Below are 23,026 nucleotides of genomic sequence, written 5' to 3' on the forward strand. Positions count from 1 at the left end.
TTATACAATCTGTAAATTTGGTGTGGGGCGTAAAAGGTTTTGATTCTTTTGTTTCAGAAAGAATAGGATGGATATCTCGTATTCAAAAATTAGCAGTGTGATCTGTCAGTCCTCCAAAGTTCAAATAACTTAATTTTCTTCTATCAATCTTGGTCCTGTTGAAAATATCAAAGAATCAAATCTAAAAGTGAAAAACATTCATAGTTACGTTGCACTGATATTGATTATTTATTCAGCATTGAAAGACATTTGAAATTTCATCTAAGGAATTTATTCGAATTTTTATAGTTACACTGGCCAACAACTCATCCTTGACATCAGGGTGGATATATAATACTTCCTACGTTTCAAATAGAATGGTCTGGTTTGACTAGGCACGAAGTTTAAAAAAATAAAGAAGACTTTTCAATCTTGTGATCTTAAATTAAAGTTATGTCAAATGTACAAAAATGTCCTTTAATCTTGTGGCCTGAAACATGTCATGTAGAAAGGTGTTAAAAAAAAGGGTTATTCTTTTTGTAACAGATTAAAAAGGAAAAGAGATCATTCTTATTTAAATGGAGGAAGTACATATTATGAGTTTAATAAAATTCACTAATTTTAATTTTAATTTTTTATATATTTTATATAAATAAATTCACTTATTATTTAGCATAAATAATTTATTCTTAACTTAATAATTCAGAAATTTAAAATTTTGAATTTGCTTCGGTTTAATAGGATGTTCTAGTTGACTAGTACTTTCCCCTAACATCCACTCACACATATATATATACCCCTCACATGCAATTTGGTCATTAGTCATTTCATTATATGCTATAGTCAGAGACAATATAGATCTTATAATTAAACCAATCAAAAATGGTTTTTGTTCATGAACCACAAGTTATATGCAAAAAGCATCAAGATCACAAGCAACATCCTGGTGTTTGTTCTTGTTGTCTTAGAGAAAGACTCATTAAGCTTTCTACTAATTCATCAACAACAATATCAACAATTTCTTCATCATGTGCATATTCTTCTTTGTCTTCCTCAACATCTTCTCCCACTTGTGGTTCTCCACGTGGCCATCGTCGGATCAATTCCGACGTTGTGGGCCCCTTCTCTTCCTCCGGCGCCGGAGGAAGTTTGAAGAAGAGTAGATCAATAGCTTTTGTTGCAAGAGGAGGGGGATTATTGAATGGGCAAAAGAAGAAAGAAGGGTTATGGTCAAAGCTAATAAAGTCAACGGGTAAAAGATCCAAAAGAATTCTTGTAGTTTGATCATAATTAATATTGATGATAGTGACCTTGATACGGAGCTGGAATTGCTAACTAGAATGGATGAGGATGAGCTAGGCTTTCAACAGCATAGGACACATTCGTGAAGTGCAGCTTGACAGCAATAAGGAAGAAGTCTCCCCAAGTTGATTTCCAAGACATTCCTAATTCCAAGGAAATGTCTCGGAGGTGTGGTAGATAAATAGGTTGAAGCACCATAAAGAGACCCTCGCTCATGCCTTAGTCTTATTCGAAAACAAAAGTGGATGGACCTTCCACTAGGGAATTTCCAACATACTTTTCTATGATGTAGCCAACCAATTCAGGCCAATTAGAAGACAATCTTTTCATCTTAGGAAACCTGCTCCCATATAAATTGCTTTCCAGCAGAGAAAAACTTCTCGTTGCGCAGCAATTAATCTCCTATAAAAGAAAGTTTTAACTTATATATGTTTACAGTATAAAATTACTGATAAATTGTCTACTGTATGGGACAAGTTATATATCATCAACGATGTAATTGCTACAAAAGGTTATGTATAGTATAAGTGAACTGATTATGTAAAATTTTCTCGTGTGAATGAAAACTCTTTAAAAAAAAAGGTTAGGCGATGAGTTAGGTAAGTACTTAATTTGTTCTTATTGGTGATTTTGGAATTTAGGGTTAATTATTTGCACGTGCACTATGCAAGGGAGGTTAAACAAAAATTTGCAAAGATTTGTTGCAGGGTTTGTGTGTTTTTACTGTAATATAGCTTGATAATTACACAAGCTTAAAGTCGAAAATAGGAACAAAATGAAGGGTAAAGAAGGGAAAAGCATTACTAAAAAAAATAGGAATTAGCTTTATACCTAAAAAGCAAAATCCCTCAATCAGCGATGAATTATCAGAAAAGTTTATTAGTTACAAGTTATTTAGCGATAGATTTGCAACGAATTACATCGTAGCTAATTAAATCTATTATTTATTTTTTTGGTAAAGAGTATTCCTTAGACCATTAGGAGTAAAAGTAAATTCAAAGTATATATGAATTGTTGAAATGTGGAAAATTGATCACTTGCCTAACTTTCTTGTTTTTAGTTTTGGTGTCTATTCTACTTGTTTAGTTTTTATAAATATCAATGATGGTCAATGCACGAAATTACCAAGAAAAATCGAGTAATAGTTGGGAGGAATGATCATCCAAATTTAACAGAAAAATTTATTTGTATTTGTATTATCTTAGAAATATTTATATATATTCTAGTCAAACACTAACAAGGTGGGGGTAACGTGTGGTGGTAGGGTGTGGGAGTGAAGTGAGGGTAAGGTGTGTCGGAGGATGGAGAGGAGATAATTAATGTGAAATGTCAATCGTAGAACTTGTTTTTCCTAATTGAACTAGAGAAATCATTTTTCTTATTTTTAAAATATTCAATTTTTAAAAAATATTTTGACTAATCAAATATGAAAAATTAAAAAACATTTTCTGAAAAATATTTTCCTCAGATATGAAACACACCATAAGTATATTTTTGGTAATACAAAGATAAGATTAGCTTAGATATGTAGTGTTCTTCAATTACGTGGAGAAGTAATATTCTTGTTCTTGTATAAAGAGTCAAAATTAAATGATATGCATATGTCACATTCATATATTAAATTAAAGGTGATTTCCTCTTAGTATGACTTTTAGCACTCTTTCAAAAAAAAAAAGATTTTGGAAGGGATAGTAGAGGAATTGGGGTGGCAAATATATGTGAAGTTGTAAAGATTGTTGAATCTGTTAATACTGATATTAGAAGGATTATATTGATTAAAAAAACAATGGAGAAATAGAGGGGTAAAATAAAGATTGATGTTTGGAAATTATTTTGTCAATATTATATATGTAGCCATATTACATTGTAGGTTTCTTTTTAACCTCTCCCTAGAAACATCCATCTGTTTTACTCGAATCCACAATTTTGAAATTGGAGGTGAGAAATGCTTACTGCTTACCATCCAAGCTAACTCCTTTCTTGTCAGTGTAGGAGTCTAACTTGTTGTATAAGAATTATTAGATGTTGGTCAAAGGAAGCAACTCTATTGAGTGTCTCAGATGGCTCACTCATATCCTCTAATCTTGACTAAAAATAAAGCACCTAAAACCCATGGAATTAAGGCTGTTTTTTTGTTATTTCTCACTTGATGTTCCGTATACATATCGTAATCTGATTAATACGAATTTTATTTTGTGGAAGACCCATTCGAATTAATAAACACCTATCAGAATCGTTTTAATAAACGGGCGCAAACCCAAAGTATACAACTATATATATATATATATATATATATATATATATATATATATATATATATATATGTTCCCTTGAAAATATCAACAACAAAAAATTATACAGTACTAATACTCATACACCTTTTTCCTAGAAAGTTGGCCAAAATTCTCTAAGAAAAGTCTGATTTTTGTCAAATCAATGCAATTGGTCTATAAGGATCCATCCAACACTTACTCTCAATGCAATGCATAATTTTGGATGTAACCCAAATTTTGTATGGACTTCATCCACTAAATTCAATAATCCACATGTTATAGAACTTTTTTTCTCATCATAATTATCTCATGGGATATGTTCTATAAAAGTAACAAAAATTACAAAACCACATAAAGCTGTGACTGCAATTTAAACCTTTTACTAGTCTATCCAAATTAACAACAGGTATTTTTATGTTTTAAGCAAGTATCCATGGATTTTTATATCTTACCTTTTCTGTCAATAATCAATGTGACATACCAAAATTTTATATAATCATTCTGATGGATTATGTAATCGACCCCCCCCCCCCCCCTCTAAAGACACAAACCCTCAAAATTTAGCAGTACATGAATTATACAAGAATCAAATTATACAAACTGAATTCACTGACCTACAGGATTTCTTTTCATCAATGTGGATTGAATTTGTATTTCAAGCTTTCCTACGACCTACACTTCTGCCATTAGCCGCTGGAAGATCTTGGAATCAATTCCTGACCAGTTGCTTGGCTCTTATCTTTTCATACACAGCCCTTCAACTACAATCGAAGGTCAGCTGTAAAGAATGAGTAAGCAGCTGATAGTTTTTTGGAGACCTGTACACCTTCTTGGCTCTTTTCTTCCTGATTTCTACAGTTATCGACAAGTATACTCCATCTAATAGAAAGCAATTTACAGTATCACCTCCTGGGCCTTCTCTCATCATCTTCATCATCACCGTAATTTTCACTCTCCAAAGCAGGCCGTTTTAATTTCTGGAATATCTCATCTAGAGATTCGGATGAGGAGGCACAAGAAACGTTTGTATCCTGAGTTTGACGTAAAGGAATAAATTCACCAACTTGGCGTAGTGGAATTAACCTTTTTGCTTCAATGTTTGTTTTGAAATTCTGGAAACCTGCTTTCATTGATGCCCATCTTCCAGCCAAACCTGATGGAGCTGCTACTGTGCCGCCAGATTGAGAGCTGGCAGAATCAAGTAAAGAGACCTTAGTAGAGCCTATATCCTCGTCCATTGGCTTCACATGAGACGGTAGCTTGCCCTGTTCCCTCAAGGCATATTTGCTGCTAATGGCTTCCTTGCTCCCTGAATACCTACGGGCCTCATCTTTCAAAGGTTTTGAAGAACTCCCTCGGTCCTTGCTTGATTCCATGAATGCCTTTGATTCAAAACCACTTGTATGCTGAAAAATTTAAGTGAATGTAACTAGGCTGAAGCATGAAAGTTAATGAGATCTAGATAACTTGACAAGACATGGTCACCGACATTGCTGAGTAGAATAATTTTACATGCAAAGAAAATAAAATTTACATGCAATTCTCCTCATGAGAATTACACAAACCAGTTTATCTCAACACTGAAAAAACAGAACAAACTAATAACCTAAAGGATGTAGTGATGAACCAGAGGCGGATCCACAATTGAACTTAATGAGTTCGAGTTTTCGAAATTCTTTCGTAACCTATTTGATTTACTGGGTTGGAAATACATTCTTTATACTTATTTGGTGGACTTTTTTAACATATACAAGGTTTGAGCCAAAGCGATGAACTATAACTTGTACACTAAATCCGCCCATATGATGAACACTCAAGGAAAGAAACCAATGAGAGGTAGCATTCGACAGACACAAAAAGGAAAAGGAAGTGATACAACAATAATATTGTTGCCTTCTCTGCATTTGGGAAGCAGGAAACATATGGGGGAAAAGCAATTTAAGGGTTTCCCTTCAGAGAGAATTTCTTCCAATTAAGTTGCTGCTGAAGTTAATAAACTTCTGAAGGAAAGTTGAAAACAGAGAGTCTCTTTTCTTTTTTGGACAATCGTGGCGTCTAGGTCAGCTTGCGCGCACCTTGACTAATTCCATGGGATACATGTCACCTCCCACCAACAACAGGTATCAAGTAACTTTGTCCACCAAGGCTAGGACAAATGGGAAAAAGCACCTAGTGTTTTTGTCTCTGCTGATATTTGAACCTAAGACTCCATTGTTCTCAACCCACTTCATTAACCACTAGGCCACACCCTTGGGTGCGACACTGTCATCTTGTCAAAAACATTCATTTTCCATTCAACTTATGCATGCAAGGAAATATCACCTCTCTTCCTTTCCCTTGTAAAAATTTCTAGATGCATATTTTTGAGCTACTCAATATCCAAATATAGCTTAAAGGCAGATCACATACTATGGTATTGCCATCAGACTCCAGATCCACTGTCATATTGTTGAAATTCCTTGCCAATGGCAAAACATGTTCACCAAGTTTGCGTCCTTGTTCAAGCCAGCTTCGTTCTACAAAGATTAAAGATAGGTGCATCAAAATTGGCAACATACTCAGTTAACTGGTGAAACAACTACTGCAACTCAATAGCAAAACAGAAGGTGTTACTTCCATAACAACACTAATACTACAATATCCAGATGATTAAATTAAAGCAATCAACGGCTCAGTTCCAGCCGCTCAATGGACCACAAGCTTGCATATCAATTAAAAGACTAAAGAAAAGCAACAGACAAAAATAATATTTCAGTGACCTGCCTACCTTTCTGCAAGATCAGTAACCCTGATGGATCAAAACCATCCATATCATCTATCTCTGACTGGAATCTAAATACCTTCCAGTTCCCAAAAAATCTGATTATCCGATCAAAGAAACTGCTTGCAACTAGCAACGTATATACAACCATAATAAGTGGATAAATTTTGTTGAATCCTTGACCAAAAAAAGGAACAGCCTTGTCAACAGTTCCCATTCGCTGCAATCATAAATAAAGCATTATGGTTTATTAGGGAGATCATGTGCCACAGAATGCCTAAAGAATAAACTCAGATGTTTATTGACAAATCAAATCCCATACAGATATTTGGCGAAAGAATACCACATGGGAGAGAATACTCCCAACCATTCTGTCTTGTGGCAAGGACAAGGAGCCTATTTGGATTGGCTGAATAGTACCTTTTAAGCACTAACTGCTGAAAAGCACTAAGCGGAGAAAAACACTTTTTAAGTGCTAAAGCTGAATTTATGAATAAGCAGTTATGTGTTTGGATAGAATGCTTGAGATGAAAATACGCAGGTGATGTGTTCGGTAAAAGAGTGCCAAAACTGTTATTGACTGAAATACCCTTAAAACTGTTAAAACTAAAACTGAGCTTACTATTGCAATGTTTTAAAAAATTAAAATCAGCTCAAACACAAATTAATTTGTGTTTCAATTTAAAAACAATTGCGTTAGATTAGGTTTAATAAACATAGATTATTTATTGAAATAACATATAATGAATAATATTTTGATTAAAGTTTGTAAGTCAAATATGAGAGAGTTGAAATAATTCCTCCATAGTTTTGACTTCAGTTCTGATTTAAAATAAGGGGTAATCTATGCTTAATTAATTTATTTTGAGGACACAATATGGATATACAGTAGGAATACACTTGTGAAGTGATTCATATAGCCTATAGGAGATTGAAGTTAGGTTAATGTTTCGATTTTCAACCACAAGCAACATCATGTTCCTATATGAAACAGTCGGCACCCAGAAAGATCTGAGACAAAGATTCGACAACATCAACCGAAGAAGAAAGGGAGAGGGGATGGAAGGACATTTTAGAGATGCAAATAAGTTATTTGGTCAAACCTCAAGTGTTTTTAAGCCAAAAAGCAATAAGTTGGGTAGACAACTTGTGGTTTTTGGCTTGTTTTTTGTTATTTTGGCTATAAAGCACTTGACTTTTTAGCACTTCTGCTATTAGCCAAATACCAAAACAAGCTAAAAATGCTTTTAAGCTGGTTTAACCAGCTTTTAAGCCAATCCAAACACCCTCAAAATCATTTACCTTGCCAGAATGAAGTCCCTTTACTAAGTTTAAGACTCTAAGTTATAAATTCAAAAGTATCATTCCCTTTGCAGTAAAGAAGTGGTAGTTTACCTTGCCAGAATGAAGTCCCTTTACTAAGATTAAGACTCTAAGTTAGAAATACAAAAGTATCATTCCCTTTGCAGTAAAGAAGTGGTAGGGGGAATAGGTCCAATTAAATTACCCAAAGAAATATAGCAAAGGATGATTTACAACTCAACTAGACTTTCTCTTTTACACCTTTTCTTTGGCATTATTGTTAATAGGTGAAATTCAGGAGGTTTGCGCGATAACATCTAGATGAAACTCAAAGGAGAAGCCTATGCAATTGTGGTAAACTAGAGATGGGTTTTTTCGATACCATACACATTGTTACAACCACCATAAATCAGGCATCAGCTAAACGGAAAACCACGCAAATTTTAGCATCAATAAGCATCATTTAGATTATTCTAGACCACCAAATAAAGGATCGGAAAAGTGAAAAATAAATGCCGACTCAATAAAAGACACACCGAAGTCGTCTTCTTCAAGAATTGTTCACCATCAGTTTTCATGGATAATAAAACTGAGGTTGACCGTAAACTCACCTTCTCAAAAATGGTTTTCTTGTTTTGGCCTAGACTGATAAGGTTAAGGAAATTATACGAAATTGGAGGTGCATAACGAGCAATCATCCTGGCAGAAACATTGAGGAAACACTTAATTAATACAGGAAAGCAAATTGCTTTTAATGTAAAAAGATTACTAGTTATAACTTACGAGCAGATCATCAACAAACTCACGGAACTTGTTTGTCTCGGTGTCAATGAGTAAAACATATACATTCCAGCTTTGAACAGCGAATAGTAAGTGCAGACACACATATACATAAGTGGCAGAAAAGCAAACACCTGCACAATGAGGACAGATTGGTTTGAAATCTGAAGATTGTATTTATCGTTCAGCATGCATAAAAAGACATACACAGGTAGAAAAGCATAGAACAATGACAAAATTCACTCAAAAATCTGAAGAACCAAGACACCATCCATGTTAGCTGTCTTAACACAGAACATAGAGCTTATCTCAAAACGAATAGTTCTGGATACAACTAAAAGAGAGGATCATCAATATGTGAGAGCAAACAGAAGAAACTAAATAAAATACATTTTAACAGAAAAAGGGAGTGGGACTTTTCTGAAAGTAATGCAAGCCATATCTAGAGCTTTTTGATCCAGACATTTCAGCTTTATCTGTGAGGTTGAACCATTACTTCATGTCATCTACTGTTTTATCTTCATCCTAGGTGATAATATTTTATTGCAATAGTGTTATTTTGACAATCCTGTCGCCCCGGAACACATATTCTACGGATCACAAACAGTGTAGGACAGAGCTTACAGAAAATATCATTGTAACTGAAATGGTCTCAAGCAATCCTCTGGAGTTCCATATTACTAATCAACACCAGGTACTCCAAATTTGAAGGGTCAAATACAAACTTTAAGAGTTAAGAGATGGCATTTTGGATCATCTGAGGAGGTCAAAACTAAAAGAGGTAAACCTGGAAATGCGGTTGAACCCAATTTCACTTTTTTGACCAAAGCACAATCATGACGTAAGAAAAAGTGATATCCAAGTCCCATGAAACAAATTTAGTATTAAACAAAGGAATGACGAAAGAAATATGCATCTATATTCAGTTCCAAACCACTTCTACAGTGGGTAGAAGTGTTTTCTTTATGACAAGGGAACCCACAGCCGCTACCCTTTGGGTGTGCATACCATAAACCCCTCTCATGTGCAATAGCTCACAAACCACACAGGAGAGGTAAACCGCACTAGACAAGCCCATGCGACGAGCTCGACCCAAAAGGCCAACCCCGGTTGTCACAGGCAAAGGGTTTCGAACTTGAGACCTCCATTATGGAAGTCACAAGCCAAACCATCTGAGCCACCCCGAAGAGTGACAGTGGGTTTAAGTATATAACTACGAAGCAAAACTGTTAATGATACAAAGGCATTAACAGGATACATCTTAACTTAGTTTCCACATTAGCAACAAAAACTAACAATTTCATTTTCTTTTTTAAAAAGGAATAATCCTACATTCTGGGTCTGCTTCTACATCTTTTGGGCTATGAGTCTTCCAACATTTTTCTTTTCAAAAATTACGTAATCCATTTCCAGCCTTACAACTCCTACGAACAGGACATGATTTTACTTTAATGGGTGGACCGTGGGGTGATAAAAATACTTGGCAGGTTGAAAAAGAGAAGGACTGAAAATTGCCACCACTACCTATGAAAATCAAGAACTGTCTGAACTCTCGTGCGTGTAGTTTTAAAGTCTTGAAGTAAAAAGATTGCAAGACGGTCGCACAAGCAAGCAAAACTCTTATGCACCCACTGTGCATCCTTATGTCCATGAACTATTCAACTAATTAAAAACGCGTACAAAATAATCACTAAAAAGTCCCCTAGGTGCTCTTTTTGTTATATATAAAAAAGAGCACCCAGAACGTCAGCAATTAAAAATGACTATATTATCAAGTTCTTACAACCTCCTTACCAATCAAATTGCTCCTCTCAAAATTTAGTAGAATCTCATTAAAATAATGAAACAAGTATAGCTATTGCAAAAGCAATCATCCTGTATCAATAAACTGTAAGAAACATGGCTTATAAAGCAGTAAACCCAACCAAAATTTTCAAGGTACCACGATTAGCATGACATGCCCCCTGATTATCCAATAAAAGATGCTAGAAACATCCCTGACCAAGTGAGAACTTCCATGTAAGAACAAAATGATCTGGAAATACCTGAACAAGAACCTCTTGATCTCCAACAGACTTTATAAGAATGGAAAATAGAGACAAATCAACTCCCCTTGGCAATAGAGTTGCTTCTGCTAATAGAATAGCAGCAGACATACAACCAAGAATTACAGCTGAGGCCTTCTCCAATTGCTTCCGCAGGACACATCGCCAGATTAATTCTGGAAAAGAATATCAACTTTTATTCCAAAATTGGAGAAATCAAATACAAGCAGATCTTATATGACAAATCTAATACAACAAAAAATAAATAAATGAGTATATATTAGCCAGCTATGACCCAACGACCCACCAAGATGCCATCAAGCAAATTTCGTTGGATAAACAATGCCTTGGGATTCAGGCAAGTCGTTGTTGTTTATAATAGACACTTTGCAAGGCATGTGTCTAGATCAGTGTTGTCAAAGGCAAGCTTAAGCCCTGAGCCAAGTCTCAAAACGTGTTGAGCACTTCACCTTGCTCAATGCGTGCTTCAGTGCCATCACCAAAGTTCTAGGGGGATTTTTCCTTGCCAATGAGCCTCTTCTAAAGAGGCGACACTAAACAAATGATAATTCACTTTATCGTAAAAAAAAAAATCAATTTCTTTGTTCATATATTTGTCATTCATGTGTATAATTATTATTCTTGGACTAAACATATATATTTGTATTTTATTCTCCCTTTGCGGCTTTTTCCAGTAAAGCCCATGCTTTATTTGTGTTTTGCACTTAAATCCCCAACGGACCTTAGAGCTTTTTTGCGTTTTTTGCTTTTGATTACACTTGTCTGGATCCTTCATTATGTGAGTTAGATGTATCCTAACCTAAGGACGTCATAAATCATATTGTCCTATATCCTGATAACTTTGACAAAAGACTGACCAACGATCAAATAAAAAACTAAAGCACGAACCACCAATCATATTGCGTATTTAATACTCTATAAACTGTGAGTACAATTGCATATTTAGTTAACATGGCGAAACACACTGAAATCACTTCCTAGTGCTTTTATAGCATACTTGTGACCAATTTACTCTATATGGGATAATGCATTCCCACCAACTTAATAAGACCAGTTCTTGGTAATAGTTCGAGCTCTTTATCTTGATTAACAATGCAATCCTGTTGGCCCCAAGACTTTGTTCTAGTGGTAAGAGCGCACCATGTTATGTGTCACAGTTGAACCCGGCCGCTGGCGAAAACCTGGTCTTTTTTTTTCTTTTTTTGGTAATCTCTATTCACAAAAAAAACTGGTATTTAAGTGAAGGGAAGAGAGACGGGTTCATTATCCATTGAGTTGCAAACTGTCCACTAGTGCCCTAGGGGATTTCTAAGTCATTAAAGAAAACAATGCAACACTGGAAATCTGCCTCCTCTGTGTTGTCAGATTCATTTAGCTCAAACCAAACTAAGGAATCTTGAATTGAACCTCTAGGAGTCTAGGTTACTGGAACAGATTGGAAGTTCTGAGATCCTGAAAGACGGTATATATCAACATTCAAACCTATTCCTTTGTGGCTGGCACAATGCTGGAGTCTATAACCTCTATAACCAGCATTTCTTTTCAAAGTCTATCATCATCTGGCCAGCAAAGGGACTCAGATGTCTTCTCTTCTCCTCCTCAACTGGTTCTCTTGGTATAACGTTACCTACTTCATCCGTAGAAACTCAACCAGAAAAGAAAATCCAATTATAGTATATGATGACATCATCAAAAAAACCAATTATAGTTATGCAGCGGTGATGTGGACTACTATAAGTGATTGTGCTCCTCCTTTGAATCCATCTGCATCAGGCATATAAACTAGAGAATATAACCCTTGAAAAATACCTGTTGTATCAAAGAAGGAACCCAACGTTCCAGCCCTTTCAGATCTCAAGGTTGAAACAAATTTCCTGCAGAATTTTTAATACTAAAGTAAAAATCTAGCAACAAAGGGACTACATTAAGATCAAATTACTACATATACTTGGGAGTTTCAAACTCTTGCGCAAAAAGTCAAGTCCTCAAAAGCGAAAGGCAACTAAAGCAGAAGAATAGGGAAAAGAAAAGAGAGTAATATAGGCAAAAAACAAGAAAGGCTAGAACATGTCAAAAGAATTTCATTTCACTTCAATAGACTTTCCCCTTACCAAACAAGTCCCTCTTTTTGAAAACCTATCTTGAAAATGCCAATATAGTTTGTCAATTATCAACAAAGATTTACATATATATATACACACACACACCAAAGTGGTTCTGTTTTTTCAGTTGCGACCCTAAACTAGTGGTATTAAGAATCACTTGCGACGTAATTTTTTCTTTTTTTAAATATAATTTTTAGATTTAAAATGTGTTTTTAAGCCCTCACCCCCCAGTTCCTTCTTCATCCTTTCATCATACAACCCCAACTCCCATATATCTTTTTTGAGAATGTAAGACTTTATAACAAGATGCACAAAGTTTGTGCCAAATAAATGCAAGTCGGTTCATTTACATCACTGCAGTAAGCTGAGAAAGTCTAACATCCTATCTGTTATATTAACGTCCTCTAGTCTACACCCATATACATCTATCAATTATTTCTTCAGTCGATTTTGTCCACCCCCAACCCCTACCAAAAAAAAAACCTTTCTTCTCCTTCTTTGTGTTTGATTTTAATGGTTGAGTTGCAGCAGCGGCAGATTGGTGGTGTGAATTGGAGAGAAGAACGAAGGTCATTGGTGATGGCTACGGCGGTGGTGCAGAAAGTGAAAACCAGATCAAATAGGAAAGAAAGGAAGAAAAGAAAAAAATGAAAATAAATTGTTAGAATAGGAATAGGTACATACAATCCTACTTACAATAGGAATGGGAATATGAATAGTAATAGGAATAGAAATAGAAAATAGTATCCTAGTTGGTAAAGGATTGTATTGTAGTGTCTATAAATAGGGTCTCTGTGTAATAATATATATACACAATTCAATAATATTCTTTTCCAATATTTCTCACATGGTATCAGAGCGGAGTTAAAAAAAATAGGTGTTCATCTTGGCGGGTTCAGTTCTAGCCGCAACTTATTCGACAGTAATGAAGAATTTTTTGGAGAAATTTGTACAGAGAGGTTCTCTGTGTCAAGACATAGATTTTGCAGAGGAGATTTTGAAGATGGAGATGCAACCTGTTAAAGATTATGTGAAGATGGTGGAGCAAATTTATTTTGTCGAAAATTCAGGCCAAGGGGGAGAATTGTTGGGTGTTTGCCCTGACTTTCCTAGTATAATTGGGTTTTCCTTTTCCTAAAAGGAAAACACAAAATCTCCATATTTGGCTAGTCCTTTTTCTGGTAGGAAAAGGTTTATGACTCTATAAATAGAGACTCATTCCTTCTAATTTAGTAGCATATATAATGTAGTCCTAGGGACTTTGAGAGTTTTGTGTAAGAGGAGAATTTGTGAGATACAAGTGTTACATTAACACTTGTGTGAACCTCTTTGTATTACGAGTGAATTGTGTGAGGTTATTTCTCTCGATATTTTGTACTCTCATGTTAATATAGTGAATTGCTCATCTCCTCTTATGGATGTAGGTCGGTTGACCGAACCACGTTAAATGTTTGTCTTTTTCGATATATTTCTCGTTTGCCTTCTTACTCATGGTCTTTCGAGGTTTACTTTGCTAGCTTCCGCATGATACCTGGTTATTTTTCGTCCTAACAAGTGGTATCAGAGCCTCTACGATCTTAATAGTGAATCAAAGAGCTTCCGCTGCTGGCGGGTGGCTATTACCTATATATGCCGCTCGTCTGGCCCATGGTTGTGTTAACAAAAGTAGGGTCAATGATACATGTATTAATCTCATATGCAAGGGAAGAAAACTCAGTCAGACAGGTCACTGTGCGTCAATTTCCGATGACATTCTAGGGTTGTTTGGTGTCAACCCCATATCCGTCAGTGTTTGTGTAGCACTGTGCCATCTTTTTGATGACTACTTTCTAATATCTAATTTGCGTAGCACCGTGCATCTTTACGGTGACTACTTTCTCACATCCAATTTGCGTAGTGCCGTGCCATCTTTCCAGTGACTACTTCCTTGTTTGTGTAGGGTCGTGCCATCATTCCGACCCTACCCATATAATTTCTCTTTTTCGTCGTGCCATCAAGCCGACCCTACCCATATAGTTTCTATTTTCCAGTAGAGTCATGCTATCATTCTGACCCTACTCATATAATTCTCTTTCGCAGTAAAGTTGTGCCATCATTCCGACCCTACCCATATAATTTTATTTCTCAGATTGTGACCACTTTCAGCCATCAAATCTAATACTCTGATCCATATATTTTATACCATATTTTGAGCACTTTCCGGCGACCGCTGCATTGTGAAGAAGTCTAGATGGAGAAACCACCTAGTTTTGTTGCTAAGGGGGAGTCTGATAGCCTTGTATGTCGATTGTGTAAGTCACTATATGGTCCGAAACAGTCTTCTCAAGCTTGGTTTGGGAAGTTCAACACTGCAATTCAGGAATTTATCAGACGATTTTTTATCGACATTATGAATCAAATTCAGTATTTCATGCACATTGAGATTGACTAGCATTATGCATTAAATCCAGTATTTCATGAGAAGACTGAGCACATTGAGATTGACTGTCTTTGAAGTCGAGTGATCGGCTTGCAGATATCTCACAAAACTAATCATCAGTCCTCGTATTAATTACATCTGTAACAAGCTAGGTACATATGACTTGTATGCACTAGCTTGAGGGGGGGTGTTAGAATAGGAATAGGTACATACAATCCTACTTAGAATAGGCATAGGAATATGAATAGTAATAGGAATAGAAATAGAAAATAGTTTCCTAGTTGGTAAAGGATTGTATTGTAGTGTCTATAAATAGGATCTCTGTGTAATAATATAGATACACAATTCAATAATGTTCTTCTCCAATATTTCTCACATAAATACATTTGAAAAATATTTTAAATGGAAGAAATGTTGTAAAAACTATAATTTTTTAACTTTCATTCGATCTCACGCGCTATAAGGGTGTAAAACACTTTCCATGCCAGTTGGGCTAAAAAGGGGCTCTTAATACCCACTTCAAACGATTTCTGGGGGTATCTTCATAGTTTAAGGTCGTAACTGAAAAAAAGTGTATTTTGGGGGATATTTATGTATTATCCCTAATTGCTTTAGCAATTGCACCAGTAACTAGATTTAGGTGCATCATTTTTTTATTCAAGACAATCTTGCGATAAATCAAATTTTGGAGAATCAAAACGGAGTAAGAGAGAAGAGAAGCACAGCAAAGCAGAAGTAGCAAAAGCATAGGACTTGCTTGCTAACAACAACAACAAAGCTGCCTCAATTGAAAGCTAGCAGAAGAGGATGACTTGCTCACCAGAAGAAAAGAACTCATTGTGAAAGGAAAGAAAGAAAATCGAGAGAAGCAGATAACCAGAAATAGTATAAGAAGAGAAGTTGTAAACCAGAGACATGCCTAATTCTCAGATAGCTATCAACCCTACTGTTTCTCATGTTTTTTCTTTTTCTCGGTCTCGTTTTAAAAAAGTGATTGTTCCCTGCTGCTTTACACCTCATTATCCGAAGTGTGTGCTTCTTTCAAGTCACATTGTTTTACCCATGAGAAAACCCATTGCTCCATGTCGCTTTTCATAACATTATTGAAAATTTTGTACACTATAGTTTCTAAATGCATCTCCTTTGTACTTCAGACATACAAAAGAGATATTTAGGTTGGGACTGGCCTGAATATTTTCCTGGTTTCTATTGAGGATCAGAAGAAAAGCAGGTGGTTAAAACAAAAGTGGCAGATCAATATAGAACAACTACCAGAATTCAGTACAATAATAACACATACCAACCAGTTGCATTGCGCTGCTCATAATTCTTTATAGTATCTTCCAGTTCAAGAGCCTCTGTTACACATGTCAAATACTCACTGCATGTTAGAAGATAAAGTTATCAGTTGGCCACTAGAGAAGATAATGAGACCTTCACCAATATGTTGCTGAAACATACTGAGAAAAAAATGTGGATATAAAAGAAAGTTCCTGCAAGAGTTGTTAGGATAAAGAGAGTTTTATAATCGACGTTTTTCAAACACGGATATAACAAAGCAAACTAGGAGCTAGTGAAGGGCATAAATAACCAGGACAAAGTGGTTAGTCACGAGCATCAAAAGTATAATTCTAGCTTCATTCAAGAGCTTAAGAACAGTATCCATCTTTAGGCCATGATGTATAAGATGTTAAAGGGAAAAACCTGTGAACAAACAGTACCAAAGGTGAAAGCCAGGACAAAAGGACAGCTTTCCAGAAACATACGTACTGATGGGGAAGGCATGGTGAACTCCAAAAATCTATAAAAACAAAAGACCATTTAAAGTCCAGTCTAATAAATTTCATTACGGAGGTAGCAGACGCTTGTTATCAGTAGAAACTAGTAGATATCATTGAAAAGGGTCCTGTGCTCCTTGACATTTTATGTGACCAGGTAGAATTTTTTTTTCTTGAGAAGGATACATGACCTGGTAGATTGGCATACTACAAATCTTTAAGGAATAAGGAGACCTGGATCTGACGCTACTCTTGAACTAGTGATAAAAAATTTCACTATATGAGGATTTTTTCCTGATGAATAAATAGTATAGAAGAATAGGTTCACATAGACAACTAGTGCAAGAAGGCACAATAAAATTGGTGAATCAGAAGTAGCAACTTGTCATGCAGCATTGACTTTACCTTTTGTATCTATAGTACTCCTCTCGAGCTATACGAAGATTACGCCTAAGCTTTGCCATTGATTTATCATCTGTATCATAATCCATGTCATCTTCTCCCAATTGACCCCCTTGCGGTTTGAAAGATGGATCCTCCCTGAACTGTAAATGAAATGAAATATCACGCATGTATTTAGAAAAGAAAGAGGGTGATATAGGTCAGAGGGAATGGAAAAAGAGCAGTACCATTTGAACTAACATATTATCAATAACATCCATATAACGCCTCAAAGGATCACGCTTGGACATCTGCTTCGATGTAGCCTGAGCAACCTGATTAAGTTCACCATGCCCAGTAACTCATAAGTACAGGAAAAGAGAACCAGTTAAACTTATGTAATTTATGTCCTACTCCTATCAAATATTCAACGAGCAAAACAGAAGTTACTGGTCACACATAAGAGTAAAAAACAAAATCTTTTACGATACAATTTGCACATTCTTTGGCATTCTGTGAACATTATTCAAAAAAGGGCAATCTCAATTACATGACAAATGCAAGCTGTACCCAAGTACAAAAATGAGCCCAAAGCCACAGAACAAGGTAGAAAGTAAATTCTGAACGAAATTGCAAAATCCAAGCAAGACTTACCACAATAGCATTTGATAATTCTTGATGGGCATCATCAAGCTTCACAGCCATTTTCGCAATTTTATGAGAAAGCACCTTCTGACGAGTAGTCCAATCTGCATTTTTCCACATGCTCTTTGGAATTTCACTCATACCAAAACCTAGAAGAAAAGCACCAGTCACAAGTCCAAAAGTATTTGAGCATGCCATGGCAAAACCCAGTGCATTACCATCCCTGTCATTGAAAAATATGGACACAGGAAGTTATCTACTAAATAATCATAAAACAGAAGATTCAATGGTTGAGTTGCTTCTTCAACACGCTGACAAGTTTAGGTCTATAATCCTTCAAAAAAAATAAGCAACAGTCTATACAATTTGGAATCTATTTGATTAAAAGTCGATGTGAGGGGATGATAAAGGCAATGAAAGACAAAGCTATGATATAGCCCATGAAGGACAGAGCCATTACGTCTAGTTTGGAGAGAGTAAATTATGAACTGAATAAACAGCCCGTGTCTTCTTCCACTTACTGTCACCCTCCTTTCTCGTGTCCCCCTAGACACATCAACCATAGTTGCTACTCCTCTATTCTCTTAACATTCATTCCCTTTATTACTTCATTCAAATAAAGCCCCAATAAAGAAAACAGTGCACATAAACTAATGTACTACTTAAGTCAGGATCAGGATAACAACTTCATTCAAGAATAGGTAAAGCGGCAAAAGAACAAAAAACTTCAACCTGGTTAGAAAATGGATTAGAGTGAGAAAGTGCTCGGAGTAAAATGTGCTGGCTTCGAGTAACAAATCCTAGACCTCTTGCTGAGAATGGAAAAGAAAACGGCTGAAACCTGGAGGAATCTAATTCCACTACTAAACAGACTGAAAACTCAAAAGGGAGGAAAGAATTGAAGATATGGAGTTCCACATCAACTACTAAAGTAGGACAGGAAGAAAAGAAGATAAGAACAGGGTTGTAAAATTTTGCGACAAGGATGAAAAAAATTTAAGTTAGAACATAAGACGTTTAAAAGACTTTTCCAAACCTAGGACTGCTAAATTCTTGATGGAAAAATGGAAGGCTGATTTGTTTGTTGTACAAGAAACTAAGAAGGCTAGATGGCAGGATAGAGAGGTGAGACAAATCCATGCAAGTAGATGAGCAGAATACGAGGCTTTAGACCGGAATACGAGGCTTTAGACATGTGCCGTATTAGGCATGGAATAATAGTCCAATGGGATAAAAGGAACTGGGAAAGGGTGATTGTCTTGAGGGACAATATTCTGTTCCTCGCTAATTTGAAAAAACACATACAAGATACAATTGGCAACTAACAGGAATTCATGCACCAGATAACAAGAAAGGGAGGAAGGAGGTATGATGAACTAGCAGGAAGAAGAGAAGTAGGAAAAGACCTTGGGTTATGTGTGGACTGTGGTAACTTCAATGTGACATACACACGTGAAAGAAGCAACAATTAGAGATTGTCAAGGAGTATGGTAGATTCTTTTCGTTCAAGATTTGGAACTGGTTGATCCTCCTCAAAATGGGGGAGAATTTACGTGGTCAAGAGGCAAGTCACACATAGCATCAAGAATAGATAAGTTCTTATTCACGATGAAAGTGACGAAAATTTCAAATAAATAAACAATCTTCACTTCCAAAAGTAGTGTTGGACCATAGCCATGTAATGTTGTATTGTGAGCGGTGGGAGAGTAGGAAGACATACTTTAAGTTCGAAAATATGTGATTAGAACATGAAGGTACTAAACATGGTAAGAAGTAGATGGAATGATTTTGAAGTAACAAGGAGAATGTATTTCAAACTGACCAGAAAAATCAAACTGTTAAAAAGAAAGCTGATTGAATGGAACACACACGTCTTTAGCAACATGGAGAGGAGGCACTAGAGAAACTTCTTGGAATGGAAAGAAAAATTTCTCGGAGACAGAATCCAGAGTTGTGCAAGAAACATACTTGATTAAGGATATCAAAGAAATAGCAAAGTATGAGGAAATTTCTTGGAGACAGAAATCCAGGTGCCTTTGGTTACATTGGTTACAACATCTGTGTTTTTGGTGTAACCAGATTTGGTCTAATGATCCTGTATCTATTATTGATGTGTTAGAGCCCGTTTGGATTGGCTTTAAGTTGGTCAAAACCAACTTAAAGCCCCTTTTCAGCTTTTGGACGTGTTTGCCTAATGCTAAATTTAAGCCAGAAAGTTCTTAAAGTCAGTCAAAAATGAAAAGTTAGGATTCCTAACTCTTTTTTTTAAGTGCTTAAAGTCATTTTCTTTGACCATGAAAATTATTTTTATATCCCTTATATTTTAACTAAATTCTCAAACTACCCTTTTTATTCTTTTAACCCTAAAATTCACATAATTTTCCTCATTTAAGCACTTTTATCCAAACACTCAACTGCTTATTTATAAAAATAACTTTCAGCACTTTAAAGTTCTAAAAGCACTTCATACATAAAAATTACTTTTTTTAAGCCCATCCAAACGGGCTCTTAGACTCATTATAGACATAGGATCATAGGTTCTGGATTTCTCTTGTAAATATGGCTCCAGTACAGCCCATGTACTGATCTGTTTCTATCAATATAGACAAATTTATAGGTTTCAAAAAAAAGATGTTAAGGAAAATATATTGTAATACAGCAACCTGAAACAAGTCTTACAGTTGTGTTCTATAATTTTCCAATTGAATTACACATTCTCAACAACTAATTAAGACTATGTCATATGTTAAGCACTAACTAGATAATCTAAATATGGATCCCTTTCCATCGGCATAGAACTTTTTGATGGCAATGATGATACTCACCACCCCAAAAATAGTGTGTATGCACGCAGTTGGAACAGCAGCCAATTGAGATCAATCCAATATAAGTTTGGTCAAAGACTGAGAGACCAAGCTCTTTCATCCAATCCAAATATCTAAACCGAGAGCAGTTCAAAAGAAACCACCGTAAAGGAACCCACTTTTATGATTATTTATTAATGTTAAGAGAAAAAGAACGCACCAACTTTTCCGCATAGTAATGAGGAGAATAAGTCCAAGAAGACCTACAACCCCCAAGATGGCATAGAAGACCAAGTTGGCATGTATGCTAGTCTTCAATCGCTCTAGAAGCGTAAAGTCTCCAGCATCTTCAAAACCTTGAATGAGGGGAACCACAAGCCTATTCGACAAAATAAACAGATGTGTGTTAGGAAACACACGTCATAAAATGTGAAACCGGAGATCACTCCCAAGAGAAAACTGGCAATTATAATATTTGAGTAGGAAACAGCCAGCTAATAGTGAAAGAGAATGTTGCCTACCAAAGACACAAATATTAACATACAGCACTCTGTAACAAACAACAATGCAAAAGGTTAAGTGAGGTGATCTAGGTTTAAGTAATTCAATTTTATTTTAGACAACAACAACATACCCAGTGTAATCCCACAAAGTGGGGTCTGGGAAGAGTAAAGAATATGCAAATCTTAACCCTACCAAGGTAGAGAGATTTAATTTTATTTTAGACAAGCTATCCATTTTACATTTTTGGGAAGATTACAGCATGTGGTACCAACTAGTCAATCAATCAACACATTAGTTAGGGATTCCTATATTGCAATAACTGATAATTAACTGTCCACACAAACTGAAATAAAGAGCATCCGTAGACATATATGAAATGGCACAAAAAGTTTAAGCATTTGCTAGCTCAGCCGATCCACATCCAGAAGCAAACAGATTACCATGTGAGTAGGAAGGTACTCCAGTATGACCAGCTCCAAAAGAATGATATGCCTCCATTACCATGCCCAACTATTGTCTGAATAAAAAGACTAAAAGATCAGCATAAGTAAACATCATATACTTCTGTATGAGCATTTACATTCAAGACAACATAATTACCAATCATTAATTTCACTAAACTTCGTAATATTCCTGACATTGTTAGATACAGAGAGAAAATCCATACACTAGAAGGTGGCCAAATATGTTCTTTCAAACCTCAGCTAACGCAGGACACCAGACAACCAGGATCCCATTAGAAATGAACTAGTTTCATGAGCAAACTTGTTCGTCTCCGTCAACATATACAGCATACGGAAATATAAACATGATGTCTTCTAAAATGAACCACAATGACTCAAGGTTATTCATTAAATTACTGACTAAAGATTAGAATTAAAACTGTATGCAAACATTTGATGAGAAAGACCATTAATCATAACTCTCAGTCGAACTACCTCAATGACTTTGAAAGGGCTACCCGTTCCACACACACACTCACACCCCTCCCCCCGGACCTACTTCATTCCATACCAAAAATTCAGCTTTTAAGACAAAATGAGAGGTGCTCTAAAGTTTACCAACATCGATTAGGCATTAAATCCCAACTAATCCGTATCGCCCATATAATTCTTAGCTGTTACTGTATTCTAATTCCTTAGCTAATTCCACGTGAATTCCAAGATATTCTATTCTTTCAAGACAACTGATTTGAGGTCAGCAAAACTTAATATATTAAAATGAAGAAATGTAATAACTCAGGTCAGCAAAACGTAATAAATTTGAACTAAAATGGCGCATTGAATAAGACTGATAGAAATGTACCGTCCAAATATCGGCAGGCACAAGGATAATAATGGAGATAGAGCAAAACCAGGTATAACCAACTGTGAAGAACACGTAACGAGGAACTTCTGGACCAGAAAAGTACTTTAGAGTCCAAATCACCATGCCTAGGGTTAAAGGCAACGAGATCAGATAAAATACCCACATTTTCTTTTCTTTCTTTCGTTTTTCTTATACAAATTCTATATATGAAATCGGAATTGATATGAATTGGTCGAAAAACTGATCGGAGAAGATCAGAAGGAAGTGATCGGTGACGGCGAGCACGAATTTCTATATTCCTCCTTCCGATCGTCGGCGATTTCTAATTTGGTGAAGAAGTAAAGCGGTACTATCTAACGTGCGCCAATTGACTTTTCTTTACGTTTGATTTTAAGTTTTTCTAATGTGAGCGCGGTGTGACGTGCGCGTCTTCTTGAACAACCTTTTGGCAGCTGTTGGATTTGGTTTTGAGTGTTTTGTAGATTCACAAAGCACAATTTGGGAGTATACTTTAAATAATAAAGTACTCCCACAAATAGCTATATCAAATTTAAAAATGTGATATGATTTCAAACAAAATCATAAACTAAATATAATGAATTATCGCAACTATATATAT

The 23,026-nt window shown here is 35.7% G+C and overlaps 1 protein-coding gene across 2 annotated transcripts; it reads right to left on the reverse strand.

The window, feature by feature from the left end:
* Positions 1-3,973: 3,973 nt before the first annotated feature.
* LOC129880795 (uncharacterized) lies at positions 3,974-22,896 on the reverse strand. 2 transcript variants are annotated; one of them, XM_055954990.1, is made up of 14 exons: positions 22,405-22,896; positions 21,540-21,616; positions 20,816-20,974; positions 17,801-18,014; positions 17,395-17,481; positions 17,171-17,310; positions 16,288-16,368; positions 12,273-12,337; positions 10,443-10,618; positions 8,401-8,531; positions 8,229-8,316; positions 6,322-6,535; positions 5,964-6,070; positions 3,974-4,960 (listed from the first exon to the last, which is right to left on the reverse strand). In XM_055954990.1, the coding sequence occupies exons 1-14, from the start codon at positions 22,570-22,572 to the stop codon at positions 4,457-4,459; spliced, it is 2,211 nt and encodes a 736-aa protein (XP_055810965.1). In that variant the 5' UTR covers positions 22,573-22,896; the 3' UTR covers positions 3,974-4,456. The 2 variants fall into 2 exon arrangements, with proteins under 2 accessions (XP_055810965.1, XP_055810966.1); XM_055954991.1 differs by lacking the exons at positions 20,816-20,974; positions 21,540-21,616; positions 22,405-22,896 and adding an exon at positions 20,617-20,713.
* Positions 22,897-23,026: the final 130 nt, after the last annotated feature.

Source organism: Solanum dulcamara, chromosome 2, assembly GCF_947179165.1.
Source record: "Solanum dulcamara chromosome 2, daSolDulc1.2, whole genome shotgun sequence".
In the NCBI taxonomy this organism is placed as follows: domain Eukaryota; kingdom Viridiplantae; phylum Streptophyta; class Magnoliopsida; order Solanales; family Solanaceae; genus Solanum; species Solanum dulcamara.

Bases quoted from the DNA above. Each gene is read 5' to 3' on its own strand.
- LOC129880795 (XM_055954990.1), bottom strand. From the start codon at position 22,572: ATGTGGGTATTTTATCTGATCTCGTTGCCTTTAACCCTAGGCATGGTG. The intron at 17,311-17,394 runs GTACTGCTCTTT...TTTCATTTACAG, and splicing joins ATAATATGTTAGTTCAAATG to TTCAGGGAGGATCCATCTTT. The intron at 10,619-12,272 runs GTATTTTTCAAG...ATTCTTTTCCAG, and splicing joins TTCCTTCTTTGATACAACAG to AATTAATCTGGCGATGTGTC.